The sequence below is a fragment of the Gallus gallus genome, chromosome 2 (assembly GCF_016699485.2).
Source record: "Gallus gallus isolate bGalGal1 chromosome 2, bGalGal1.mat.broiler.GRCg7b, whole genome shotgun sequence".
NCBI lineage: Eukaryota > Metazoa > Chordata > Aves > Galliformes > Phasianidae > Gallus > Gallus gallus.
Genome location: NC_052533.1, coordinates 76,364,988 through 76,391,554, shown reverse-complemented (window position 1 = coordinate 76,391,554; position 26,567 = coordinate 76,364,988). Strand labels below are relative to the sequence as shown.

The 26,567-nt window shown below is 34.8% G+C and overlaps 1 protein-coding gene across 1 annotated transcript in view; it reads right to left on the bottom strand.

The window, feature by feature from the left end:
• DNAH5 (dynein axonemal heavy chain 5) overlaps positions 1-26,567 on the bottom strand; it is a 127,863-nt gene that overhangs the window by 5,431 nt on the left and 95,865 nt on the right. Inside the window, exons 60-77 of the mRNA XM_040695761.2 lie at positions 25,509-25,688; positions 24,519-24,656; positions 23,790-23,925; positions 22,550-22,866; positions 21,130-21,285; positions 20,485-20,667; positions 14,945-15,188; positions 13,139-13,253; positions 12,517-12,707; positions 11,301-11,422; positions 10,210-10,359; positions 8,106-8,351; positions 7,380-7,599; positions 6,557-6,762; positions 5,536-5,739; positions 4,784-4,999; positions 2,519-2,731; positions 358-510 (exon numbers count right to left, since the gene is read on the bottom strand). Of these exons, the coding sequence (XP_040551695.1) occupies positions 358-510; positions 2,519-2,731; positions 4,784-4,999; positions 5,536-5,739; positions 6,557-6,762; positions 7,380-7,599; positions 8,106-8,351; positions 10,210-10,359; positions 11,301-11,422; positions 12,517-12,707; positions 13,139-13,253; positions 14,945-15,188; positions 20,485-20,667; positions 21,130-21,285; positions 22,550-22,866; positions 23,790-23,925; positions 24,519-24,656; positions 25,509-25,688 (3,390 nt within the window). The remainder of the gene's footprint in view (positions 1-357; positions 511-2,518; positions 2,732-4,783; positions 5,000-5,535; positions 5,740-6,556; positions 6,763-7,379; positions 7,600-8,105; positions 8,352-10,209; positions 10,360-11,300; positions 11,423-12,516; positions 12,708-13,138; positions 13,254-14,944; positions 15,189-20,484; positions 20,668-21,129; positions 21,286-22,549; positions 22,867-23,789; positions 23,926-24,518; positions 24,657-25,508; positions 25,689-26,567) is intronic.

Here is a 26,567-nt window from a genome sequence, read left to right as displayed (position 1 = left end):
TACAGAATTGCATTAGTGTAAAAAAAAAAAAAAAAAATTAAAAGAGGAAAAGAGGTTCATGAGATATGAGACAGTAATTATCCACTCTAACTTAACAATATTGTAAGGCAGTGTCTACAAACATAAGGCCAGACTCAAAGTAGGAAAAATAAATTAACTTACAAGTGGTTGATAATGAAAAAGCATGTGTGGCAGAATAACACTCAGAAAGTCTTAAGCAGTTAAGCAGTCATATGACTTCCTAGTTTATAAGATAGAGTCATGTGCATAACTCAGCATTCAACACAGCAGTATATATGTAAAAAATAAGAAGTATATCTAATAACAACACAGAGTGAGACTTTAAACACTCTTTACCTGTCTCACTGCAGTTAAAAATCCTTGAGGATTAAAAAACCCTGTTATCCAGAAGCAGTTTGGTCGGCTTTCAAAAACCCAATTGTAAAACTGGTGGTTTCTTTCTAGAAGTTCAGTAAACCAGAAACCAAGTGTACTGGAAGCCCAAGATGCCTGAAAAATAATCAACAACATGTTCACTTTCTAATCTTGTTCAGCAGTTTCAAAACATCACATTCATGTCAATAGAATGCAATTCTTCATAAGGTAGTAAACAACATAATATTAGTGAAGCGTATTTAAAGTTCATTTTTCATATGTTAACTTTTAGTTTGATAGTTGCCTCATACTGAAACATGAAGAAAATGCTTGTTCTGTTCAAATTCATGGCTAGTATCCCATTTAGATATGCTTAATGCTCCCTGTGGTAATTGTCTATTTTATGACATTTTTGCAAAATTAGATAACTGTGTGAACTAGGAAGAATTATTGTCTATGTGTCTTTCTAAAGTCAGAGTCAATGCATCAAGTTAATAGGATTTCTGCTGAACCTATTCAGTTTTTTTCTGGAAAAAAAAATAAGGAAAATTGAGCTTATGCTATGGAAAGATTTGTGATTATTTCTCTCTTTGAGTAGTCCTATTATGCTTGTGCTGTAAAGCATCTGTTATGCTCTATGTTTTGTACCATGGAAACACTTTGTTAATAAAAACAAAACAAAACAAACCTCTCTACATTTATTTCCATCAGTTGCTATTAACAGCTCTTGTTCTCCCTGAAAACGATTTATATTTCCGATTTGTAAGTGAGAGAGTGGAATAATCAAATTACATTCTTTAAATCAAAGAGAGCTGTCAGAGTTCAACCCAAGGATTGAAGACAAATCTAATACAATGAAATCTTTTAAATTAAGAAACTTAATTGCTTTCAAAAAAAAATTAGCAGGATGGCTGGTTAATGCTTTCAAATATAATCAAGTATTCACTCTAAAATACACAAGTGGAAGAGTTCTTCAGTTATCCCAGCAGCTTAACTAACTCAAAGGAAGCCCAATTCTATCTGTAGTTAAGACGAGCACATGTATGTCCATTAAACAACTCTAATTAAGTTGTCCAGTGAGTATGAATTTCTCAATATGTAAAAAAAATTACAATATGCAGCTTAATGAAACCCAATGCCACTTCTATCCATCAGACACTTTCCTCTGAGACAGATAGCATTTTATTATATTCAGTATCAGTGTATAATTATTACAGAAATATTTAATTTTACCTCAGTTTCAAAATAGCACCACCAGCACAGCTAGCCTAGCGCAATGCTAGAATATGAAAATCAATTTAATTGATATTAACTTGTTGTAGTAAACACCGCTTCAATATCAACCATATCAAACCAAGCAAAATGACATGATCAAGACTTTGCAGGTCTTCAGAAGGGCCATGACAATGGCTAAGGGACTGGAGCATCTATCGTACGAGAAAGGCTGAGAGAACTGGGACTGTATAACATGCAGAGGAGAAGGCTCAGGAGAGATATTATCAATGCTTATAGCTCATGAGGGGAGAAAGAAGGTTACAGAGTTCAGACTCTTCACAGTGAAAAGACAATAGGCACAATATAAAAGATGAAAAATTCCATTTCGATTTAAGAAATTGCTACTTTCTTCCTCAGTGAGGGTGATTGAACACCAGAATACAGGATGGATAGAAAGACTGTAGACTTCATTCTTGGAGAATCCTATGATACCTTCTCTAGTTGACCCTGCTTAAAGAAGTGTTATTGGACGAGACTATCACCAGAGGTCCCTTCCAACCTCTACTATTCTGTCCTAATCTCAAAGAATAGAAACACTGCACTCCATGAGCGTGGGTGCTATTTATGAAAATCCATCATCATATTTAATGTTATACTCTTCTCTCTAGCCTTCTAACTGCCAAAAAGCAATAGTTTGTTAAAATGAGAAATGTCTGTATCTCCCACACTCATTTCTGGTTTTATAAATTAAAGAGGAATGGTTTTGACTATGTTTATTTTTGCCCAAATTCTACCCCAGCACAGTATCCTAGTTAACATGCACACTTATGTTTAAAACAAGTATTTATTGTATGTCTAGAAGTTTATAATAATTTCCCCTAACAACAACAAAAAAAAAAAAAAAAGAAAGAAAAATATGTGCACTTACTTTTTTCCAGCTCGCAGGAATCCTCCCATCATACATGCAGTCTAAAGCATCCCTCAGGTTTTCACTCATAACAATTGTACCATCAATGGCAAGTTTTAGATCAGTCAGAGTGCTTCTTACTAATGAAATAACTCTCTGCATTTGTTGAATCTCCTGTCGCAAAAATATGTTCATAGGCTGAAAAGGTCCCATATTCTTCAGTTTCTCTTTTACCTGTTAGTAGTAAACCAAAGACCTTTCAACAGAAATAAAAGCCGAAGGTGGATATCTGTCAAGGTCAGGCATCGATACAATTTTTAAAATATAATACTTTCACTAAAGAAGTTAAACGGTCAGCTTGGTATATTTCTCAAGTGCTCTGCTAGACAGAAATACAGGATTTGTTCTAAGTAAAATCTATGATGCTGAGACTGGCTGTAGTTTTAGTTTGAATTATGATTCATTCTGTATATAATTCTATACGCTAAGGTAATTTAAGCAGCATTTAGGCCATATTTCATTTCAAGAACTTCAACTACAAAGTCAACAGGTAATTTCCAAGGTTCACTTTGTACAAACCAATCAAGAGTGATTACCTCAGCCACTCTGCCTCAGAATACCAGCACTATTTATCAGCAATGCATGGGAACTATCACAATGGTACACAGTCTTGTATTTCCAATAAAAAGTGCTGATATATTTTTAATCAAAAGTGAAAAATTAACAATTTAATAACAATTGTATGGAGATAAATAAATATTTTATAATTTATATGGTCTTCTACTCTGCACTTGTGAGGTTCTATTTGGAGTTCAGGCCTGGAGCCCTCAAGACAAGAAAGACACAGAGCTGTTGGAATGGCCCCAGAGGATGGCCACAAGGATGATCAGAGGGCTCCAGTGCTGGAGCATCTCTCCTGTGAAGGCTGAGGGAGCTGGGCTTGTTCCACCTGGAGAAGAAAAGGCTCTAGGAAGACCTGATAGCACCCTACCAGTACTTGAAGGGAATTTATAAACTGGAGGAAGACTGAATTTTTACACAATCTAATAGTGATAGGACAAGGGGGAATGGTTTAAAACTAAAAGAGGCAGATTTGGATTACATATTAGGAGGAATTTTTTAACTCAGAGGGCAGTAAGGCTCAGGAACAAATTGCCCGTAGACGCTGCAGATGCCCCATCCCTGGAGGCATTCAAGACCAGATTGGACAGGGCTCTGGGCTGTCTGATATACTGGGTGGAAACTCTGCCCATGGCAAGGGGTTGAAAATAAATAATCTTTTAGGTCTCTTTGAACTGCTGCCATTCTTTGACTATATGATTCTATTAATAAAAATGGAATTTATATACTTATCGACAATAATTTTTGTATCTTATCTATCATATTGAACCTTAACTATTTTACAAGCATTTTTGTCTCATTTATTTGATGCTCATAACCAGCTTCATCTGGTAACAAATATAATGTCCGTATCCTAAAATTCCGGGGTTCTAAAGTACAACTTAGAACAACTAAAGACCCAGAAACAACACAAATTATTCAAGCACTCAACTAAACTCTAGCTTTGAGGATGGGGACAGAGTATAACCTATTTGTGTCCAGGTATTCTGTTCAGTAAAAATTTTCTACCCTTAGGAAATCTTTCACCTCCAGAGATATCAAATCTTCCACATAAAGAGAGATGAGGTTACTATTTCAGAAACAAAATTTCTGTGAAGGATCAAGTGGCCATTACAAATATCATTACATGGGCTATTACGTGTAAATATGAGTCCTGAGATACTAACTAAGGCTTCAGACAACGAAAGCTATCACTTGCTAAACTTTTTGGCAAAAAAAAAAAAAAATCAATCCCTTCTGCTGAAAAGTGAAACAACATAAAACTACCTGCACATTATAAGCAGAATCCCAGAGTAATACATATATTAATGTCATAATACTTCTAGAAGCGTAAGTACACTTGTAACACCACCTTAGTTCTCTACTACAATGTCAACAAGCTTACCTGAAACACTAATGACTCATTCTGCCCTCCCTAGTGCAAACGACAACTTGAGCACTAACCAGTTTAATATTTTGAAAAAGCTCTTCAGTCCATACTTAGTGACTTCATTATAGATGTTAAGTATCTGGTCAGGCCACTAAAAAATACGTTTTTAAAGTATAATCTGGATGAATGAGTATAAACACATTTTTAGAGCATCCAATATAACTTTTTTTTTTTTTTTTTTAATTCACACAAAGTAAGATATAGCAAATGTCTTTGACAGAATTTCAATAACTCACTTCAAATGGTACATAATCAGCAGGAAGCTTTTCCAGCATATCATCAGCTAGTCTGGCTACAACTATCTCTCGGGTTTCACCTCCTCCACCAGAGCTGTCCTTTGGCTGAATACTGAGGATGATGTCCAATATGTCTTTGGAAAGTTTACTTTCGTAAGTGATATCAGCATTGGGGTGCAAACCAAATACCTCTGGTGTGTCATAAGCAGGAAGACTCTACAAAGTGAAAAATAAAAAGAGCACAACTAGAGATAGATTTATATACTAATTATATTCTTAAAAATGAACAAAAAAGTCATATAAGGTCAATTAAGAGAATGGATCTCTTCAAACAGATTTACTGCAAACATCTTGCTTTGAGCTATTTGTTATGTCACAGTTCAAGTCACACTAAAGTTAACAATAAATTCAGTTTTTACCTCCGTACACTATTTTAATAGTCAGCTTGTTCTGCCATATCTCAACATTGTTTCTGTGAAATTGTACTCAATGTCTGGACTCCATTCTATACTCTCTTTAATAACTGTATCCTTTCCAGTACATCCCTCCAGCAAATCACAGAAAAGAATATTGATGTGATGATAACGACAACTACTGCTCACACTAACAGATAAGCAGACAGTTAGAAGGCAATAAAGAGTCTTGTGGAGACAGAATACATAAACTCAAAAGACAAAATTCTGGAACTTGGGAACTTGTGAGAAACTTAAGGGAAACACTTTCTTCCTGTTAAGCAGATTTCATTTACCAACCTGTATGTACTGAAGGTATTGATCCACCATAGTACATTTGGGTATGCCATATCCTTTGTAGAAGCAGAATTCTTGACTGAACATTTTTTCACTGAACCAGACCTTAACAAAGGTGTTCATCAGCCTTTTGTCATAGTCATCTGTCACACGGCCACCATACTGGATTTCACCTATCATGTAACAAACAGTACTCCAGGAAATCCCCTACAATCAGACAGAAAGAATTGACTTTAGCTAATACTCTTCTCTCTTATTTATATCTCCCTTAGCATGATCTTCTGATACACACTAAATCTTGCATTTCTGCCCCTTTTGGAAGATAATTATTTTCTTACTACTCTTGTGTTACTAAAACATTGTGTCTGCTGAACATCCTCAAGGATTTCTCAAAATAAAATATTTTGACAACTAATTCAAAATGCTGTTGTGGCACCTGAGCAAGAGGGATACAACTACACTCCCATCATGCTTTCAGTTTCTTTTGAAATGTAAACTGCAAAGTGATTTGCCATGTACCTCTCTCTATACAACAACTGACCATATGAAAGTGAGGAAAGTAAGAAATTTTTTGCTGCCAGTAAAGGCAACTGTCTGCATCTTTATGCTGCCAACATAGCTCAGAGAAGTAGGGTCAGTGTTTTTAGTCAAAACTGATTTAGACAAAAGAGTATAAAACTGGTTTGTTTTTAAATATCTGATATAGTTAGCACTGAACAGGAGATCTATATTTCTAAGGTTTATACTTCTGAAGTTTTAGATGGAGAAGGCTCGGAGCATTGTTTTTGGTTTATATTTTGTTTAAATATACAAGTTAATTTGGAAATTTTACATGCACAGATTTAAAAGTCTAATTTAAACCTCCGGTGCTGCAAGCATGGATATTTGAAATACTGAAAGTTTGTGGAAGTTAAATAATAATTTAAAATTGTGTTTGAGTTTCAGTTATTGGAAACTATGTAATACATTTTGCTATTAAAAATATTCAAGGTATTAATCCACCTTCCCCAGAAATGTTAATTACCTTCTTGGAATCTGTGCCATCCAAGTGGTTTTGAATGAACTGCACAGTGGCATTGAAATCAGCTTGGTTAAACTCATAGGGTATATTCCAGCCCAGAGATCCAAATTTGCGTCTTTCTTGAGTAGTGGAGTGTAGAAAAGCTACAGCATACAGCATGGGTTTCCACTGCACCATGTCACTGACATCTAGCAAATCCTGGCTGACACCTATTGGTTATAGATGAATTTTATAAGAAGGAATAGTATTTTCAAAAGTACTCCAAATCAGTACTAAAACATCAGTCCTAGAGATATTTAGTTGACTATCTACCTCACCCAGGAGAAAATTGCTGTCCTACACATTGTTCTATGCTGGAGACTGTTCATGCCAGTAGCACAAATTAAATAGTACTATAAATTAGCCCAGACAAAAAGAGTAAGCTTCAGAAAACAAACAATTTACTAATAGTTGAATTCATGTTAAGTTGCTTTCTCCAAAGACTCTTTAAATACAGACATTTATTGAATGCAGTAAAGAGCGCTTAATTGCCAGCAAAGAAAACGTGTTGCTTTTCTGTCAAAATACACAAGGAGATTAACAATTTAAACATTCAGAACAGTGTAGAAGCCAATATTTGAGAACAGAAAAAGTATTTCCTTGTTTTGCTATCTATATAGTTCTGGCATCAGAACTTCAGCAGATCCTCTCTTCCTTCTAATTTCCACAATTTCTAGCTCAAAGAATCAAGATGTGTCTTGACGTTGTTGTGATCAGTTCCTCATAGTTGTTTCCAGGCACTATCAGTGGCTATCAAGTGACCACATGCTAACTGTCCAGCACTCACCACTGTATGTTCTCTTTAGTCCAGCTCTCAGTCCCTGTGGTGGTTCATTGGTAAACTTAATACACATTTGGAGCAGGCTGATGGGGAACTGTTTGTGTATTTCAGTTGTCATCCACAGTCGAAAGCGTTCATGGACAGTCTCGGCCTCAATTATAGTGTCCATCAACTCATCCAAAAAGTCAAGTCCAAGGTGGCAGTTCTGCAAAAGTGCCCAACCTCCCTAGTATAAAATAGCAGAATCAATATATTATCAACATCGTGTTTGCACACGTAAAGCACTAAAATCAATCTTTGTTTATGATGTAGGTTAAGAATACAGACAATTTATCTTAATAAAATCAAAACAGAGTATAAGCACCCTCCATGTTTATGAAAGACATTAAAGGAAGAAATTCTCCACAGCCAGTTTTGCCTGACGAAGAACATTTAAAATTCATGCAATTCAAATAATTGATCAATTCAAATATGCTCATCAGTCAACAACCGACAGCAAAAATTCCACTTTGTATGAAGCAATCATGTCTGCACAGAATCAAGAAGTTTATTATGTTTGATTAAATGAATGTGAAAAGAAAGTTCAATTGCTTAGGACATGTACTTAAGCAAATAAATATAGGTTCTTAAATCAGCATTAACTACACAACAAAAATATTTGTTTTATGGCAAGAGTTTTAGTTGATAAGTTTCCAAAAAAACATTCACATATTTGTCATATTTATCTCTTACATGAGCCATTGTCTGCTGCAGAAGTTTACGAGCATGGATTTCTTGCCCTTGGCCCATGGAAACATAACGTGTCTCTGTCTTCAGCTTTTTTCCCAAAGCAATGATGGAGTCTGTTGGATCAGAGCCCATGGAAAGAAAGCATATGAGAGGAACACGTGGATCTGACTCTTCCCAAGTCTTCTCCAAGTCCAAGATTACTCCTTCTGCGTATTTCTCCCCCATAGTGTCAATAACATACTTTCTTGCCTATATTAAAAAGGGTAAATCTTACCATACTACATAATCACTTAATATCATTTTCTTCACAGTGTAAGTACAACTACTATATGTATTGAAGAACAAAGGCCTTACTGTATATAAAAATGTATAAAATATAGAATGTTATACTATATACATTTTAATAGCAGAAATAAAAAAATGCAACTAATCTGCTTTATATGTTAACATACCACACTGTCATCGAAAGTGTTCTCACAGCTTTATAAAGCCACTTAAAACTTATTAAATAATTATTCTATTGCATACAGCTCCATGCATTGTTATAAATATATTGCATATAATACCTACATATATTACAGACTAATAAAAAAATAACCTTGCCAAATAGAAAGGTTTTAAATATTTGAAGATGATACTATTTTAGGGAAAATATAAGAAACATATAAAAGATAAGCCTCAAAGTCATTAGGTCTTTCCCATCTTTATGCTTAACAAATTAAAAATAAATGGTAATAATGATGAAAAATCCAGAGGAAGTAAGTAAAGACCACCTTTGTTATACCTTATTTATTTACTGCAAAAAACACATTAGATTATTCTTCCTTTACAAAATGTAAAAGGCTCTTTCAAACAGCTTCAGATAATCTTTCTTGTATGCTTTCCCAATACATTGCTTGTCTCTGAGAGCAATCTCCCAATACTTAGAATCATAGAATCATAGAATGGTTTGGGTTGGAAGGGACCTTTAAGGTCTAGTTCCAACCCTCTGCTATAGGCAGGAACACCACCCACTAGACCAAAAGCTCAAAGCTTCATCCAGCCTGGCTTTGAATGCTTCCAGGGAGGGGGCACTCACAACACACAAGCTTACTGGGCAACCTGTTCCAGTGTCTCACCACCCTCACAGTAAAGAATGTCTCCTTGATATCTAGTCTAATGTAAGACTTCTGTGTTACTTCTCAGAAAAACATATTTAGCTTTTTATAATTTATTAGTTTTCATAAAACAATCATAAGATGAAAGGCTATCTTTCCCCCATTAACAGAACTGAAGAAGTACTAATTTTGCTTGACTAGTTTCAGATTCACTGCATGTGTCTAAGACATTCATTACACTGCATCACTTAGCCTTTTATTGACTATGCCAATAATGCTGAGACTTTCTTTGAATTCAGTTGCAATGTCTAAAGGCTTGCATCCATAAAATGAATACCACGTCATTAGTGATGTATTCTGACTTCAGAAAATTACCAGTCATCACTTTAAAATTATCAGCAGTTGCATAATTTTTATTCTGCATTGTAGCAACACAAAGACTAAAAATAGGCTCCTAGAACCCGACTTTTAAATATAGGTTTTATTATTTTATTAAGATTTAATTTTGCATTTATTTCTCTTCGAAATAGATGATTTGGAATTAAAAATTTTGAACAGACATTAATATGGATTTTTCTAAGGTTGGTCTTACAATTGTTCCATGCAAGAACTGGTTCCTCAGTTAAATTATTTTCATGTTAGGTTTTTCCTCAGTCAATACAGTAATGAAAAAAATTTTATTTCAGCCTAACAAGAGGACACTTCTACAATACCAGTGAGTAATATTAGCAAGAACAGTTAAGAATACAGTCTGAATTGATAACGTAGAACTGGATAAACACATCAGCTTCCAAATGAAATCCCATATACATACTAAAATATATCAGAATCATTTTGAGAACTTGTAAAAAATGTATAGGTTATCTGTCTGAGAAGGATTTCAGAAAATTCAGTGCAAAGTTCCATTAGAAAAATTTCTTTTCAGTAATAAATCAAAGTGTACTGAATTGGAATCCTTTAACTATTATCTAACATCACCTGGATAGACTGAGCTGGCCATATAAAGGTACCTGAGCAATGGTCCTGTCAGGGCACAAAGATCTGATAAGAAGAAGACGTCTGAAGCAATCCAGGGATTGACCATAGCCACAAGGAACTGGTTCTTCTTCAGGATTCTCTTTATCAAACCAGGTCTTCCACTCTTTCTCTGCTCTAGAAATCTGTGGTTATGTCAACAAAGGAGTAAATGTCATTAAACAGAAGTCACATAACAAACATTGCAAGCTCGCAAGCTTTTAATGAGGGTTAAAGATACTTAATCCGCACACAAGTATTTGTTAATCAGCATTACTCAAAGATTTAGTATGGCTATTAAGAAAAGAGAGGACAAGCTTTCAGCTTTTCAGTACAAAACTTCACAATGCAACAATGCATTTTTAAGCATTCATATTCTGAAAAGAAGGGCTACTGCTAAGTACTCTCCTCTAACAAAATAACTACATAGCAAGATCAGAACGCAGATAGATTGGCTGTTAGCTTTAAGAACACTTGGTACGTATCTACTCCCCACAGTACAGAAGGTACTATTCACATATAATACTTGCAACTTACATACTCCACTTTACTATACAATTAGTATCGTCAAGGCTCTTCAAGGTGCAAGTAATCAGTACAACATTGGAACAAACATCATAAAACACAGTTTAAGAAAGCAAGACAGGGATGCAAGAAATTCTAACAATCTTGAGGAAGAGTCAAATGACACTATGTGAATTGGATAATGGCAAGTTGTAAAGATGTATCCCAAAGTGAAAGGTGTATAACCATAGTGTGTGAAAGTTTCTACTTTCTTTCAATTTTCCTGTGTTGGTTTTGTTTTGTGATTGCTTTTTGCCTGTTTTTGTTTTTGTTGTTATTGTTTTGGTTTTTTGAGGGGAGGGGATTGTTTGGTGGTGGCTTATTTTTTTCTTTTGGTCCCACTTTTCATTTTCTTATTAAGTCTTTTTATACTGTTTGCTTAGCAGTCAGGGCCAAAACTAATTACTTTGAAGCCATCATTTTCACCCTGTTTACAAAATAAACCAGTTTCTCACTCCAAGTCTTGATCATTATCAAACAATCTTCCCCAGAAAACATATTATTTTAAAAAGCTTTTGCTTACTTGGTCAAGAATATGTGAAAATTGGCTAAGTTTACTAAGCTCCACCAAATTCAGCCAAGTCATATCCAGGATCCATTTAGCTGGCTTGGGAGGACAAGTTTTAAGGTCTAGGGAAGCACCACCTGAAAGTAAAAAAGAAAAAGGAGAGGAAAATTTTGACAACATAAGCTAGATACCACAAGACAATTTCACATGACTTCCTGTCTTCCCAGTCTGGAGATATACTTTATAATATAGGATAGTAATCAATAAGTTTCTAAGTAAGCTTGAATTTACAGAGAAAAAAGTTAAGGTCAGTTTCAAGTACTTTTCTTCAACATTTGTTGCTGTAGAAAATGTGATAATTTATTCAGTATGTATATTTGCCTTCCTTGGAATTCCACTCAAATTAAAAGAAAGCAACACAAATAAAAATCAGGTTACAGGGATTATCCATCTGTAAATCAAGCCAACTTTGGTGAAATACAGTCTGCAGTATGGTTAACTTACATTAGTTTGGTTTTTTTTTTTGTACCTTAATCTTTGTTTCCTTCTTTAAGATTAACTTAGACATGTCCTTGTACAATCTGCCTGAAAATAAACATTATCTGAGAAATGTATATTTGAGAAATGAAGATTTTGTGAAGATCCAACATGGAAAATTAACAGTTATAATCCATAGATAAATGTTGCCTAGAAAATTAGGAGCATCTTGGAAAACCTTGGAACATCAATATGAAGCCACCCCACACTTTTCACTGCAAGTACCCTGTCTGTATGCCATGAAGACTAATGCTGTGAACGTGTCATGTTCAGCTAGAAGTCAGATATTCTTTTAAACTGTTAGCGTTGCTTTTGTTTCCTTTTTGCTTGCTTGTCAGCCCAATATTACCAAATAAAGTAAAAGCTTAGTATAATTATTTTTCAAAGTCAAACCACATACATGGGGGTATTTGAACAGCAGACATAAATATCAGCTGAAATGATAGGTATCAATTTTTCTTTTAAATTTCCATGATTCTCAGAGCTAAACTTATCAAAATTCTATGTGCCCCTATAAATTAGAACTACCATATGAAATTGTCTGTCACTAGAACAGAATGACAAGCAAGTATTCCCTTGCTTGACTGACTTCCCACATTCAAAAGGAAGCACTAGGCTAGGAGACACAACCACAGCTCATAAATTTTCTGCAATAATATATACACTCTACTTAAAACTGTTCTGTAGTTTCAACCTTTAATAAGTGTCAGAAATTCTTCATGCTTCACTCTGTTTCTTTGTATATCGATCTTCAAAGTAAGTAATAATGTGAAAAGAAATTTGTGCTCCTCATAGAGTCCTCGGGCTGCATATTTGAACACTTCATATGTCATATGTTCGATAATATTAGTAATCCTCTTGCTAGTTATAGGGCTTTTGGTAGACCTGTTGGAAAAAAGATCTGCAGTTGAACGTCAATTTGGATAGACCTTATTAAAGAGAACGCTATGTAGAAGAGAAAAAGGCATAGCTCAAAATTCTGAAATATCAGACAGCAAGTTAGCAACAACTTTCAGACTGAAGGAGCAAAAAAATATTTATATATATCAGTTCCTTTGAAGTCATTCTACATAACTGAAAATCTAGATAGTATAACGTTTCTTAATAATTTAATAGCTAATCTTTAAGGACTGTAAGATTATCTGAAGATTTGTTGTATTGGTAACTAACAAAGGTCTACAGCTTTTAAACTGGCAATTCCTGTCAAGGAACTGGCAACACTATTCTTCCTGGTATTAGATTACAACAAGTCTTCACTGTACTACAGCCACCTCTGTGAGCGGATAAGTATGAATAATACTTGTTAGCAAAATTACCTGGCTAGGGAGCTGTCAAAAAGCCCCAAAAACTGCCGAAGCGAAGTCTGATACATCACATTGACCATGCTCATCTCAGTAATAAGGAAGTATAAGATGCTACCTCGAGTTGCAACTGAAGAACAGAAAACAAGTCTGATTTCAAAGTAGAAATACAATGTGGAGAACTTTAAACTCTACAGCAAAAAACACTGAGTTTAAGAATACGTGTTATCTGAAGAATACATGTTGCTCCAGTCTTTACTGGCCAGAAAAATATTTAAAAAGAAAATCTTCGTTTATATATGCACAAAAGAATATCTATTCTGTAATTAATGCATACTATATAAAGCCCAGTTTACAATTATGAGCATGTTTAGAGAAAAACTAGATGTTGGGATATTCAGTTAAACGTTAGACTATAAAAAATATGAGGGTTTCAAGTACTGCTTGAGCATGCAAACCAATTTCTCTTACAGAATTTTATAAGAGTCATAAAAAAGCCAAATGGATTATATTGATTTAACTTACCCAGCACTGATTTAAATTACTTTCAGAAGCCATTCAGTTTTAAATACAAAGATTTTATAAAAACCACAATGATTTCTGCTACATTAACTGTACCATTTTACACATTTCCTAAAATCCAAGTATAACAACATTCCAGAGAGTACCTTGTTTCACATTTTCACCTGTCAGTTAAAAGCCAAAAGACTGATGAAATGTGTTGTCTATAATTGCTTAAGGGTCCAAGACAGGATATCAACAAAAGAGACACAAAGCATTTACCTTTATACTGCTACTTAAAATAGTACTGTTTTGAACCCAACCATACAGTTACTCAAATGCCCTAAAGACTGCTCTCACTGACAGTCCATAAAAAGTGTCAACATTTTCACAGTTGAGACAGAACAATCAAGCCATCCAAGCCTCTTCTGTAGTAGATTAGAAAGATAGGTATCTTCCTATAAGGAGCAGCAGGAAGTCCAGAGAGAGAACAGATGGCTCCATTTCATAAAAATTTGACATGAAGTATAACATTGATTATTTTGTCCATCATTTCCTAAATACATTTTGCTTGCAGGAAAACACAAATGCTTCCCACCCATTATGATCATCCTGATTTCATTCTGTCATTTCTCTTACTCTAGGTATTGATCTTTTAACCATATGCTCCAGTCATTTCCCTTCTATCACTACCTTCATAGAATCATAGAATGGCCTGAGTTGAAAAGGATGCCAAAGATCATCCAGTTTCAACCCTCCCGCCATGGGCAGGGTCACCAACCACTAGACCAGCCTGCCCAGAGCCACATCCAGTCTGTTCTTGAACGCATCCACGGATGGGGCATCCACAACCTCCTTGGGCAACCTGGTCCAGTGCATCACCATCCCCTGTGTTAAAAATTTCCTCCTAATATCTAACCTAAACCTCCCCTGTCTTAGTTTAAAACTATTTCCCTTTGTCCTATCACTATGAACCCATGTAAATAGCCATTCCCCCTCCTGTTTATATGCTCCCTTCAAGTACTGGAAGGCCACAATGAGGTCTCCCCAGAGCCTTCTCTTCTCCAAGCTAAACAAGCCCAGTTCCTTCAACCCTTCTTCACAGGAGAGGTGTTCCAGTTCTCTGATCATCTCAGTGGCCCTCTGGGACCTGTTACAAGAGCTCCATGTCCTTCCTGTACTGGGGGCTCCAGGCCTGGATGCAGTACTCCAGATGGGGCCTCACAGGAGCTGAGTAGAGGAGGACAATCACCGCACTCTCCCTGCTGGCCACCCCTTTTTTAATGCAGCCCAGGATATAGTTGGCAACCTTGCACTTACCAGGTCTGTATTCTTCACGAGCTGAATTTATCTGTACCTCTGTTTCAGCAGAATTTTGTAGTTTCTGTGTTACCTCCTCAGCTGTCTTTTTAGTATTACTCAGTACAATTATTAAACTATCATCATCTGCCAGAGAACCTTCAGTGCTTGTAAGTCGGAACAGAAGGTTATCTTCTAGCTCTTTCATCCTCCTTCTGTTTAAAGTCACATCTTCCATAAGATCTGTTCTTTCTTTCTCTAATTCCTGTTGAAATACATGGTAATAATTGGAAAACAGAAAATAAATAAAAAGCAAAATATGACAAGGTACTTAGTTTTAAAATTGTTATTCCTACTGAAATAGTGGAAGTCTAGAATAACTGCACTAACATGCAGAAAGAATTCCAGTAGTATTTCTGACAGCAGGTCTATTGCCAGCTTTCCAAACTTGATATGTAGGTATGCATTAACAGATCATTCCAACAAATAGAATGGAGAATGCTGATGTCCTAACAGATGTGTGTCCTAACAGATCTGCAAGTCCAAAAAATTAATTGCTTTTCTTCTTTTTCTATTTCTAATGAAGACAGAAGCAAACATCATTCAAAAAACAGCCTCTGAATTCACTCAATCTAATGCAGTCTTCATTTATGCCCTGTTTTTCAATTACCATCTTATAAATATAGTCTGTTTAACAAGGGTCTTTCTTATCAACTAATCAAGCATCAAAGTTCTCAAGCACATCTAAAATACTTCTTCACCAGACAGGAATAACATCATTCTCTCAATAAAATGCTGTACTATTTAAGAGAAAAAAAAAAAAAAAAGAATATAGAGCTCAAGTTGAAGTTTTTGCTACATCTATTTACCTTGTTACTTTTAGTAATACAAGCAATGTCATGTATATACTTTGTACTCCAGTAGTCATATATAAAAGTTGTATATATGTTGATCAATGGCCTTACAGAAAGGCAAAAAGAACAGCTGCTTAAAACAGACAGAGAAAATGTTGTTCAGAAATGCAATGTCTTTTAGATTATTCTTCTGTCTCAAAATACAATTACAAACAAACAAACAAACAAAAAAACTTGGTAAATTTAAATTTCTCAGAGAGAAAAATACTGCACTGAAACAATGTGTATGTTTCAATACAATGAGGTAAGAAGGATGAAAAAAGTGAAAGGAAGGGTAAGAGTCAGAAATAGATATGAATCTATGCCTAGTTATCAATAATTAATGAGACAGATGATGGAGATATTAGCTATGTCTACAGAAGAAGTCTCCTGCACTGTTTACGAAGGTCTGGTGGATATTTTCAAAGTTGGAGACCATGTTCACTCCACCTTTGCCAAGTCCATCCAAGCACTGCATTTAGGCTGCTACTTTTTCCAAAGAGATACAAAACCAGGATATGACATGCCATCTTATAAAGTGCCAGAGGCCAGAGGCAACATGAACATGAGATCTTAGGCTTACAAACATTTTTTTACTCCACCATTCCAATAGCCATCATTTAAACAAAACTGCTACATATTTTTTTCCACTTCCTAAAAATACAATCTTCTCACACCTACATTCTGCTAAACGTTCCTAAATATTTTGGAACTCTGAAAGAGTTTTTTCTCTGAAAGAAAATTCTTTAATCTGAAAAAGGAAATGAAAAAAAAAATGAAGTATTCTAAAGAATAATAAAATATTCATCTCATTATCATATTTAGTTCTTTTTTTTTGTCGCTGTGCAAAAGGTATAATGAAACATATCACCACCAAGAAGAAAAGATTTAATGGGATTGTTGTCATAGAGTAATGTAAATGTCAAACAATGTAGAAGATGTGAAAATAAATTCTATGATTCTGACAAGAGCAGATGAAATAAAAGACAAAAAAAAAAAACTGCTATTAACTCTGTTTTAATCACCGACGTCTAACGGAACTGAAGAAAAAAAGCAGGTAGCAATTACAAGGAAGAAAAGAATTATTTAGGCTTCATGAAGCAGAAACAATTTTTTAAAGTATAGCATTAAAAGAATGTTAGCATTCAATTAAATAATTATGCTGAAAAACCAGAGAAATTAAATTTCATATTTTGCCAAGTGCACTTGAAAAGGTTAAACATATTTTAGAGTGCAACATATTTAAACAAAAGAAAGCTGTTTTCCTTGCAAGAAAAGCCCAAGAAACATGTTTGAAACAAAATGATCAAAATAAAGCAAGTGAAGAAATACTGGATTTTAAAGCAAAAATCCATCTATTATGCTCTTAAAATACTTTGTGCGGATCAGAAAGAGTATACACGTGAAAGTTTTCTGCATATCTTCAAATATTTCTAGTTGTAGTATCTGGAATGCAAAAAAAGTAAGCCACGTTGCTAAACAGAAAGAACTTGAACCAAAGAAGCTAACTCAAATCTAGTTTTGTCAAAGTGGTTTCAGATGTTGATGTCACTTCACAAGCTTCAGCAAAGAATGCTAGTTCTTAATATGATGTAACAAAAGCTGCTAAATAGCTTTCATGGCTGTCACAACACTATTCACAAGTGCAAGAATTTTCATCAACTGTGTGCCTTTCCCCACCACAAATCTAGAAATATCCATGTAAAAATTTACAAGGCTTCAAATAGTTCTTGCATAGTATAACTCCACTACTCATCTGTCATAACTATTTCTAATATGCTAAATAACAAATTTCTTTTGCAATTACATAACAACCAACATATCAAAGAAAACAATCACATAATTAAAACAGTGTAAGTTATATATCATTCAGACACATATCAAGTCTCTCAAAGCCAAATGTTGTAAGAAATTAAGATTAACTTTACACAGATATACCAGCTACCCATTGACATTCTTATGCTTAGCTCACGTCTTACAGGTTGGTTTAACATTCTGGAGGAAAAGAAGAAATCAGTATCAGTATTCTTCCTGGTAATCAATATTCTTTTTAGTGTATGACACACAGATTCTACAAATGGGCATGCCAGACAGCAAATAAATTGAAAATCACACTTTGCAGAATCCTTAAACAATGGCCTGTTAACCCTCTTTTTCTCACAGCACATCTACAGGTCATTTGTTCACAGGGCAGAACAGTATTAGAGACAGTGGAATGGGAAGAAGGAAATAGATCTACATATGCATGTTGAAGAATAGTAACTCTCCTCCATTTTGCTTACTGGGCTAAAGTCACAGTGAACAAAACATCCACTGCTTTCCCCTCCTCCACAGTGTCAGTTTTCTCATAGGAGAATGCAATAGGTCTGGGTTAGGCATAGTCTGCCTTCAATAACTGGTGGCTCCTTTCCTGCTTGTTGTCCCTCACGTGCTTAGAATAAGATTCTAGGGGGATTTGTTACATACCTTTCCCAGGTACTGAAGTGAGGCTGACCAGCATGTGGTTATTAGGATATTCCTTGCTTTTCTTGCAGACAGGCTGGAGTCACTAAGAATTGCTCCTGACTGTCACAGCTTTTCAAAGATGATATAGACCAGAATCTAATGGCATTAGCCAGATCTTACAGCAACCTAAGAAACACCTCATCGGATCCCACAGACTTGTGTATGTCTAATGAGCTTAAGAGATCCTTAAATCTATATTCTACTGTGAATACTGCTTGATTCTTACAGACTGCTAATAGATTTGGGGTTCTAAGAGCACTGCTGGCAAATCTTACCTGTGGAAACTGAGGCAAAAAAGACACTGAGTTCTTCAGCTTTCTCTGTAGCCCCTGTCACTAGATTCCCTGCCCCATGGATAAATGGCACCAAATTTTTAAGTCTTTCTTCTGCTGCTGATGTACATACAGAGACATTTCTTGTTCTTCACCTCACTCATTAGTTTAAGGTCCTACTGAATTTTGGCTTTCCTAACTCCATTCCTACATGTACAGGCAATGTCCTCGATTTCATCTTCACAGTACTTTTTTGTGTCTGAGCTCAGTCAAGAGTTCTTATGTTCAGCTGTGCTGGCCTTCTGCTATGCTTGTTTTAATGTGTTGGAGAAGAACAAGTATATAATGGAATTATTCAGCATTCAGGCTGTGAAATTAAACACAATGAAAATACTGTGGGGAAAACAAAATGGCAACAACTCAACAACAGTTCTGACAGTATAGGCAGTGACTCTTAACCACTCTATAAAGATATTTTCATTTCAGGGTTCTCAGCTTGTAGAACTGACCATTAGAATGGGCTCGCTGATCCATTTTCAATGATTATTTTTATTGGCAGAAAAAGATGAAAAAACATATGCCTTCTGATGTGCATTTGCCTGAGTGATCAAAAAGAAACTGTGATAACTGAAGGAATTTGCTGATAAAACAACTGTCATTCTGAAGAGTATGTTGTGTTGCAGGACTCAGAAGTAAAGTTTGGCCATAAGTCTTTGTGAACATACACATCATGGGATGTTTCAGACAGTGATAATGCCATTACATAGTGAGCTGACAATCTGTTGCTGGTTGAAGTGAATCTAATAGAGCAATGAAGCTGTCTGACATAATGCTAGTTTTCATAGAATAAATATTGTTTCCCTTATGAGCTCTGTGGACTGATCCGGGAGGAAATGTAACTACTTCACATTAACAAGGAAGCTCATGCCATTAAGTAGGAAAGTCTTATATCAAATAAAAAATAAAATAAATAAACAGCCATAAGACTTCAATAGCTTCCAAAGTACAGGAATGCATTCCTCTCCAGAGAAAGTAAACTGGAACCACTGCCAAAATTTTAGTAAATATAGTCATAGATTCATAATGTTATAGATGCATAGTATCTCTTCTGTATTTACCATTTCTATCACTTTTTCTGTGGCACTGCTGAGATTTTCAATATCAAACTGATGAGCTGGTTCTGTTAACATTTTTCTTCTTAGCTCATCATTTGCATGCGCCATCTGCGGTAAAAAGCTCTGTACTCTGTCCAAAACATTACTCCTTGGCATCCTAACTGTCTGTAAAGTTGTAGCCTTCTTGCTGCTAGGCTTTGAACTAATCAGTAATGTTTCTTCCAGCCCTCCGTAACTGGTTGACATTATAGTCTGAGAGATTAAGTATCCAGTAATTTTAAAGATACCAACCAGCATCCAGAGGCACTGGTGGTATGCTTATTGGTATTGCCATTCTGAACTTGGACTTGTAGACAATTATAGCTGCATTTTCAAATTAATTAGTGAGCCCGTTTCTTCTTAAAGTAAGGAAGTAAACTGCACCCTTTGCAACAGTTTATGTTCTCATGAGCTCCACAGTGTTTACACGAAAGGATGTGAGTTTCAGTTCTGGATCATTTTCCTTTTCATAGGTCATGCTCATCATGTTATATGTCAGTGAAGCAGGAAAAATAAAGTGAGTAAGGTACCACTGCAACAGAAAGATAAATAGAAACTTATGCCATTTTTTTCCAAGCCAACTTTTAAACCATTCTAAGTAGGCTATATTAACATCACAACAGAGAGAGACAGAAAGTTACTCTCCAAACTGGGAAGAGGAACAAACTAAAATGAAAGTGAATCCTTCTACAGGCAAAGACATAAAAACAGGAGAAAGGTGTAATTATTTCTTTTACCTGTTTCTCTGCTAGAATGACTCTACCCAAGAGTTGATTTTCAAGACCTTTCATGGTCACAGTAAAGTCAATGATAGAGGTTCGAGCACTGATTTCAGGAGAGTAACCTGGATTTGGCAGTTTTGTGGTAATGTAAAGTCTGAAGCCATTCATCACATCTACTTCTTTGTCACCAACTTTCACCTTAAGAAAAGTATGAAAAAGAAGACTTGAAACATCAAGGGCCAGTGCAAATTCTTTCAGGCACCGCATGTAGAAACAAATGTATTTTTCTGTTCAAAAGCACAAACATACAGCTTAAAATTACAGGTCTGATGCAATGAATTTGTTGAGAATATCCACAAAACACTTTAACTGATAGGCTAACATATTCTGTCAATTCTGGTTAACATCCCAAATTAAGAGCACAAGGGCACAAGCAAATGGGAACCTTGGTACTTTCTTCACTTAAAAGTTATCATAAACAAAGAAACAGTACAGGTTAAATGTCTTAATTATATGTGAACTTAAACTCTACTTTGCGTCACTGTTAATCAAGTGTAAATGACTTTTAACATTTTAGAGGCATATATTTAACAGATGTTATTTTGTGGAGGACAGGGAGGACACTGTTTCCAGTTGTTTGATCATTTGCTTTGTTTTTACCTTATTGGTGGAACCGGATTTAATAAAATTTCTTTCCAAAATATTATCTAATGCTGGGTCCAGCTCTTCACCAACATCTTCTATCAAAAGAGGTCTTCCGAGAGAAAGGCTGTCTTCTAAGTGATTTCTAAAATACTTGTGGTTCAAAGAAGTGATCTAAAAATACAATTGTGGAGCTATATGGTAAGTTTTGTCCAGATACCAAAACATTTTGCCTGTTTTACGTTTAAAGATTATTTCATTCTATTCAGATAGATTACTGACAAGAATAGTCCTATAGCTTAATCAAGGCAAAGACTGTGAGTACAAGAGAAGATTAGTTTCAGTGTATTATATTTTCAGATGTCATTGAATGCAAACTGCTAATTTTCAACTGCAAGAGTAAAACAACTCAGCACATAAAGTTTCGATATCCTATGAATGCAATGAGAACAGAAATTCACAGAACCTTCTATTAGCCACAGCTTTATCTTAGATAATTTTCTCAAGCCTAACTGCAGCAAGACCAATTCCAAGATTAGGGCTTTTCCTTTGAAAACTAATATTTTATGTTGAATAAGCCACTAAGTAGTCTTTCCTTTAAAAAATAATTTTAAGTAAAATTGTGATTAATTTTCAACTTCTACGCAAAGCACATATAGCTTAGTTTGTTTACAACTACAAAGTTAGTCTAATCATCAATTTTTTCCTTTTTAACATGACTAGCTAGGCAACCATTTCAAGAGCTTCACAGTGACAGAAGAATCAATAGTAATGACAGGAATATCCTATGAATACTCTAAGATCTAATTCATTATCATCCATCAAACTCCTCTGTCTTTTTTAGGGATAGCTTTTTATAAAAATTGATTGTTGGTGGAATTATAATTGCAGCAAACAAAGATTTTCCTCCTTGTACTTTCCTGTTTGATTTGGTGCATCTTGCCTCAAACTATATGTTGGGGTAACACTGTATTCACTACATTTGCAGAATATTTTGCATGGGTTATACATCCAGGTTAAGACAACACAAATTATCAACAGTTTCTGATTACAAAAAGGTAACAATACAGTGCATTGCATTCTCATTTTAAAACATTTATTTGAACTTGTACTAATCTTTTTTCTTTTTTTTTTTTTTTTCTCATGTTTCTAGTATTCTGGAATTGTGCTTGGGCCCTTATCAGACATTATCTATCCAGCTTATTTTCCAATAGTTCATAATAAAAATGAATTCATTATACCAATTGAGCCGCTTGTATTAATAAGTTTCAGATCTATGTTTTCATGTTTAGCCAAGTCATTTATCTATCTAAATATGTCCCAAGATGTTCTTTCTCACATAAAAACTGTTTTTTAATTATTATTTGAATAACGGATTTGCCACGTTTTGTCAGCTGAGAGTTTCTAGAGGCTATGAAATCACAAGCATTCCTATTACCTGAAGTTCATTTTTGCCTTCCTTGTTCTTAAGCCAAATTTTACCCTGTGCCTGTGGATCAATTAATAAAGGATAACGAGATGCTTTAGTGACAATGATTCCATTCTGTATGGATAAGTCATCATTTGGTAATCCTTGAAGGCTCCATTCACTAATTGTAGGAGCATCAGTCAACATTTCTATGACGTTCAGGTTGTTACCAAAGGGAATTTTCCGGGCCTTCATTTCCTTTTGCCAGTCATTTAATAGTAGATTGCGGAACTCTTCATTAAAGGGACCAGAGTAGGATAGAAATGCTGTAGCCAACAGCACATCACCTGAAAAAAAAAAAAGGAAGGGAAACAAAGAAAAGGAAAATAAAAAGGGAAATAAATAAAGAAAAAGAAAAAATAAATATAAATGTTCAAATTGTATTCATGATGGAGACTCTGACTTCTCAAGTTCTTAATGTTTTTGATGGTAAATGGAAGAATGTACTTTGGCCCATGCAGATGACAAATGAGCTTCTTTCCCCAGGATCATTATATAGTAAAGCAATGGTGCATTCCAGTAGATAACATATTTACATTACCTTTTCAGTGCAACTCTAGGAATCAAGAGAAGAATATGTTAATACAACATATTATATTGGTTTTATGTGGCAAGATTTTGATAGCAGGGAACTGCAGGAACAGCCTCATACCAGAAACAGACAGTTAAACTGGCTCCAACAGCCCCGTTGCCATTGCATTTCCAAGTATTTATTTATAAAATTAAAAATTACTTCTACAAAATAAAAGTTTCATGAACATTAATAACTGCATTTAAAATTACTGACTTCTATATTTAGAAGTCAGCATGACTGAATATTAGTGTTCATTTCCTCCACGTACATTCTGTTACACAAATTTTATTGGTACTTTCTAACACATGGACTACTGACTACAAACATCAGTCAAGTTCAAATATCAGTGTCACAGGTATGTACTGCATCTTATGCAAGTAACATCTTCTGCATAGCATAAATAGAGTATCATATTGTTTAAATATGATTTATTTAAATATAAACTTCAGCCTGATTGCAGACTTCTCCTAGTTGTGTTCAAACAGGAAAATTAATAACAATTGCCTCAATTTCAGCAATGAGAAACTTGAACTACAGAGGAAACATTTGAAATTCCAAATGTTTTTAGTTTCATTACACGTTACAATTAAATCAACTAATTTACTTCTAAGATCAAGGGCATGGACAAATGCTTACCCACTAGCCTCTTGGTTTGCAAGGCAAATTCTTTACTCTGTTTTGTCCATCTCTCTTTTTCACCTGCTAGACCACTAATTAGACTTGAAGCTGTTTGCATTTTATGCCGGCAACGATCAGCATCTTCAAGCAAAGCCTACATAAAACCATAAACCAAGAAATACAGTTTACATCTATGTATCTGATAGACCAGAAAGATCTCTACATCTAATGAAACCAGTATAACAACAATGCAAAAATTTATTTTCAATTACATATTGTATCACTTTAAAGATTTGGAAGGAAAGTGAGAGGGAAAAAGAACATCAAAACCTACTAGGAACACCTGTCATAAATACGGTTCAACGTTTTAGTATTTCTTCTCATAACTTTTATGTTGGCACATATATTAAAGCATGGGTGATTATGCCTGTTACCTATTAGTTATGGGAAAATCTGCCCAGTATTTCAAATACATTATATGCTGATATCATATATTAATGAAACTTGATGTTACAGTACTGGACACTAAGATAGCACAAATAAAATACTTTTCAAAGGAGTGGGAGAGAGAAGGAGGAGGAGGAGAGAGAGGGATCCAGAGAGGAAGCATCTGACCACTCTTTTCCATTGTCTGTCAATGCTTTTTCCAAGGAATAACAAAGTGTTATGAGGGAATACATTATGTTTTGCTCAAAGCAAGGGTGGCAGCCATCTGTAACAGTCCCTTTTCTGCAACACTATGTTCACCTGTTTTTCTCTCATGGCTTTTTCATACTCTGCCTGTACAATATCTAATTCTTCTTGCTTTGCACTCAGTTCTTCTTGAGCGTTCTGCAGATCCAACATAGCAGTGGTTAGGCGGTTTTCCTGGACTGCTAAATTAGCCTGTGAAGCAAATAAATAAAATAAGTACATTCCCACATACAACATCTCAAAGCATTTGCTATAACGTATGTCAAAGAGAGTTTCACTGAACTTTATTTCAAAATCAATAGCCATTTCATGATTCATTAAAACCTTTTATTTCATTTTTACAATAAACTAACTCCTTGTAGGGAGCTGTAGTTAATTAGTTGCTATAATGTAAATTAGAAAAATCAATAAAAAAATTTCAGAACAAACCAGCCCTTTCCCATCTGACACAAAAGTTGGTCTGAACTGGCCTTTAGAAAGAGCAGCGTCACCAAAAGCTTATGCTTAGTCTAATGAAAGATAATACCACTAGCAACAATTCTTCCTCCACTCTAGGTCACTCCCATTACAGCTACCCCATGTCAAAGTCATGGCTGACCATGCTCTTCCTGACTTTCATTCTTACCTTCCAAAGACTGTTTTGGTCTGTTTTTTCCCTAAATAACACTGATGAGTAAAGTCTCTGTACAGTCTCTTTATGAATTGAGATGCTGAACACTACAAGAACTAGATTTTGAGTTTTTTCTTACTTAAAGCAATTGCAACTGTGAATTAAACTAGATGGCTACTTCAGTGCTTCAATTCAGAAGGAGCCCAGAGGCATAAAACTGCATAATGTATTTAATGATCTTTACAGCCTACAAAATCGTACATTTGATGCATATTTCACTGTAGAGTTACTACTTTCAACTTAATAAATTCCTATAGAGGCATGCATCAATTGGAATAAGACAACTGATGCTTCCAGGAGATGAAATCCTCAGTTGCACTCGAGTAGGGAGGAGAAGGAGCAAAAGTGTGTATGTCACTCTGATTAACAGTTACCTTTAAGGGTAATACTTCTTTGTTGATGGAAAAAAATACAGCCATAGCTTTGGTCCAAGAGCAAAGCCCCGCAACATTCCCACATACTCTCTTAGCTGTCTCAATGTTGTAGTCCACCATTTCAAAATAAGGGCTCAAAAGCTCTATCACTTCTTCGTTAATTGTGTCCTTTGGAAATTGCTAAAAAAAAATATGCAATATACAAGTAATACAAATAAACTATGCAAATATGTATTTTAGTGCAAACAAAACACGACAAGAATAAAAAATGTTAATTAAAAACAGCTAATATGAAGTTGTCTGTCTCATGCATATCTGGAAGATTGCCAAATACATTCTACTCTGTTCTGTTTTCTTATAAAACTGAAAAAGTTTGTCTTCATTTCTGATCGTCCTTATCTTATCTGTTAATGTTACACAACTAGCAGTCAAGTATAAAATATCACTGAGATTCTTTTTGAAATTCCATTTCCATTAATACTGAATAAATAAAAATCTTCTAAAAGAGACGATTAATGGACACACATTGTATGAGATAGTTCTTTCAAAGAGTAGCCAGCTATCTTCCTGTTAAATTACCTTATCTCATTAGTACAATGTGTTTCAATTTTAATTGTTTTGACAGTTTACTTTTTTTAAACAATGCATTTTCTATTTTCATCCCCATAGCTTCCAACTTTATACTAGAAATTTATTTTGATCACCAAATATTCTATTCAATTATCTATCTTCAAAGATTTATTTACAAAGTATAATAAAAGTATATCATTGAAACTGAAAAATAGCTGTTCCCTGTGCATAAACAATAAAATATTGAAGACTTTCAGTAAATAAAAATCCTCACATAAGTAGATGCAACATTAACATCATGTAAATAGCATCCGTGGTACTACAAACCATACAAAGTTGGTCAGGCCATTCATCTGTGATTTCTCACTGGACCAGAGACAGATTAAATAAACTCAGTGTGATTACAAATGTAGAAATTTACTACTAATAAATAGGGATGTTTAAACCAAAATATACACTTCAAGATGAGAACATCATTCCTCCAAATGC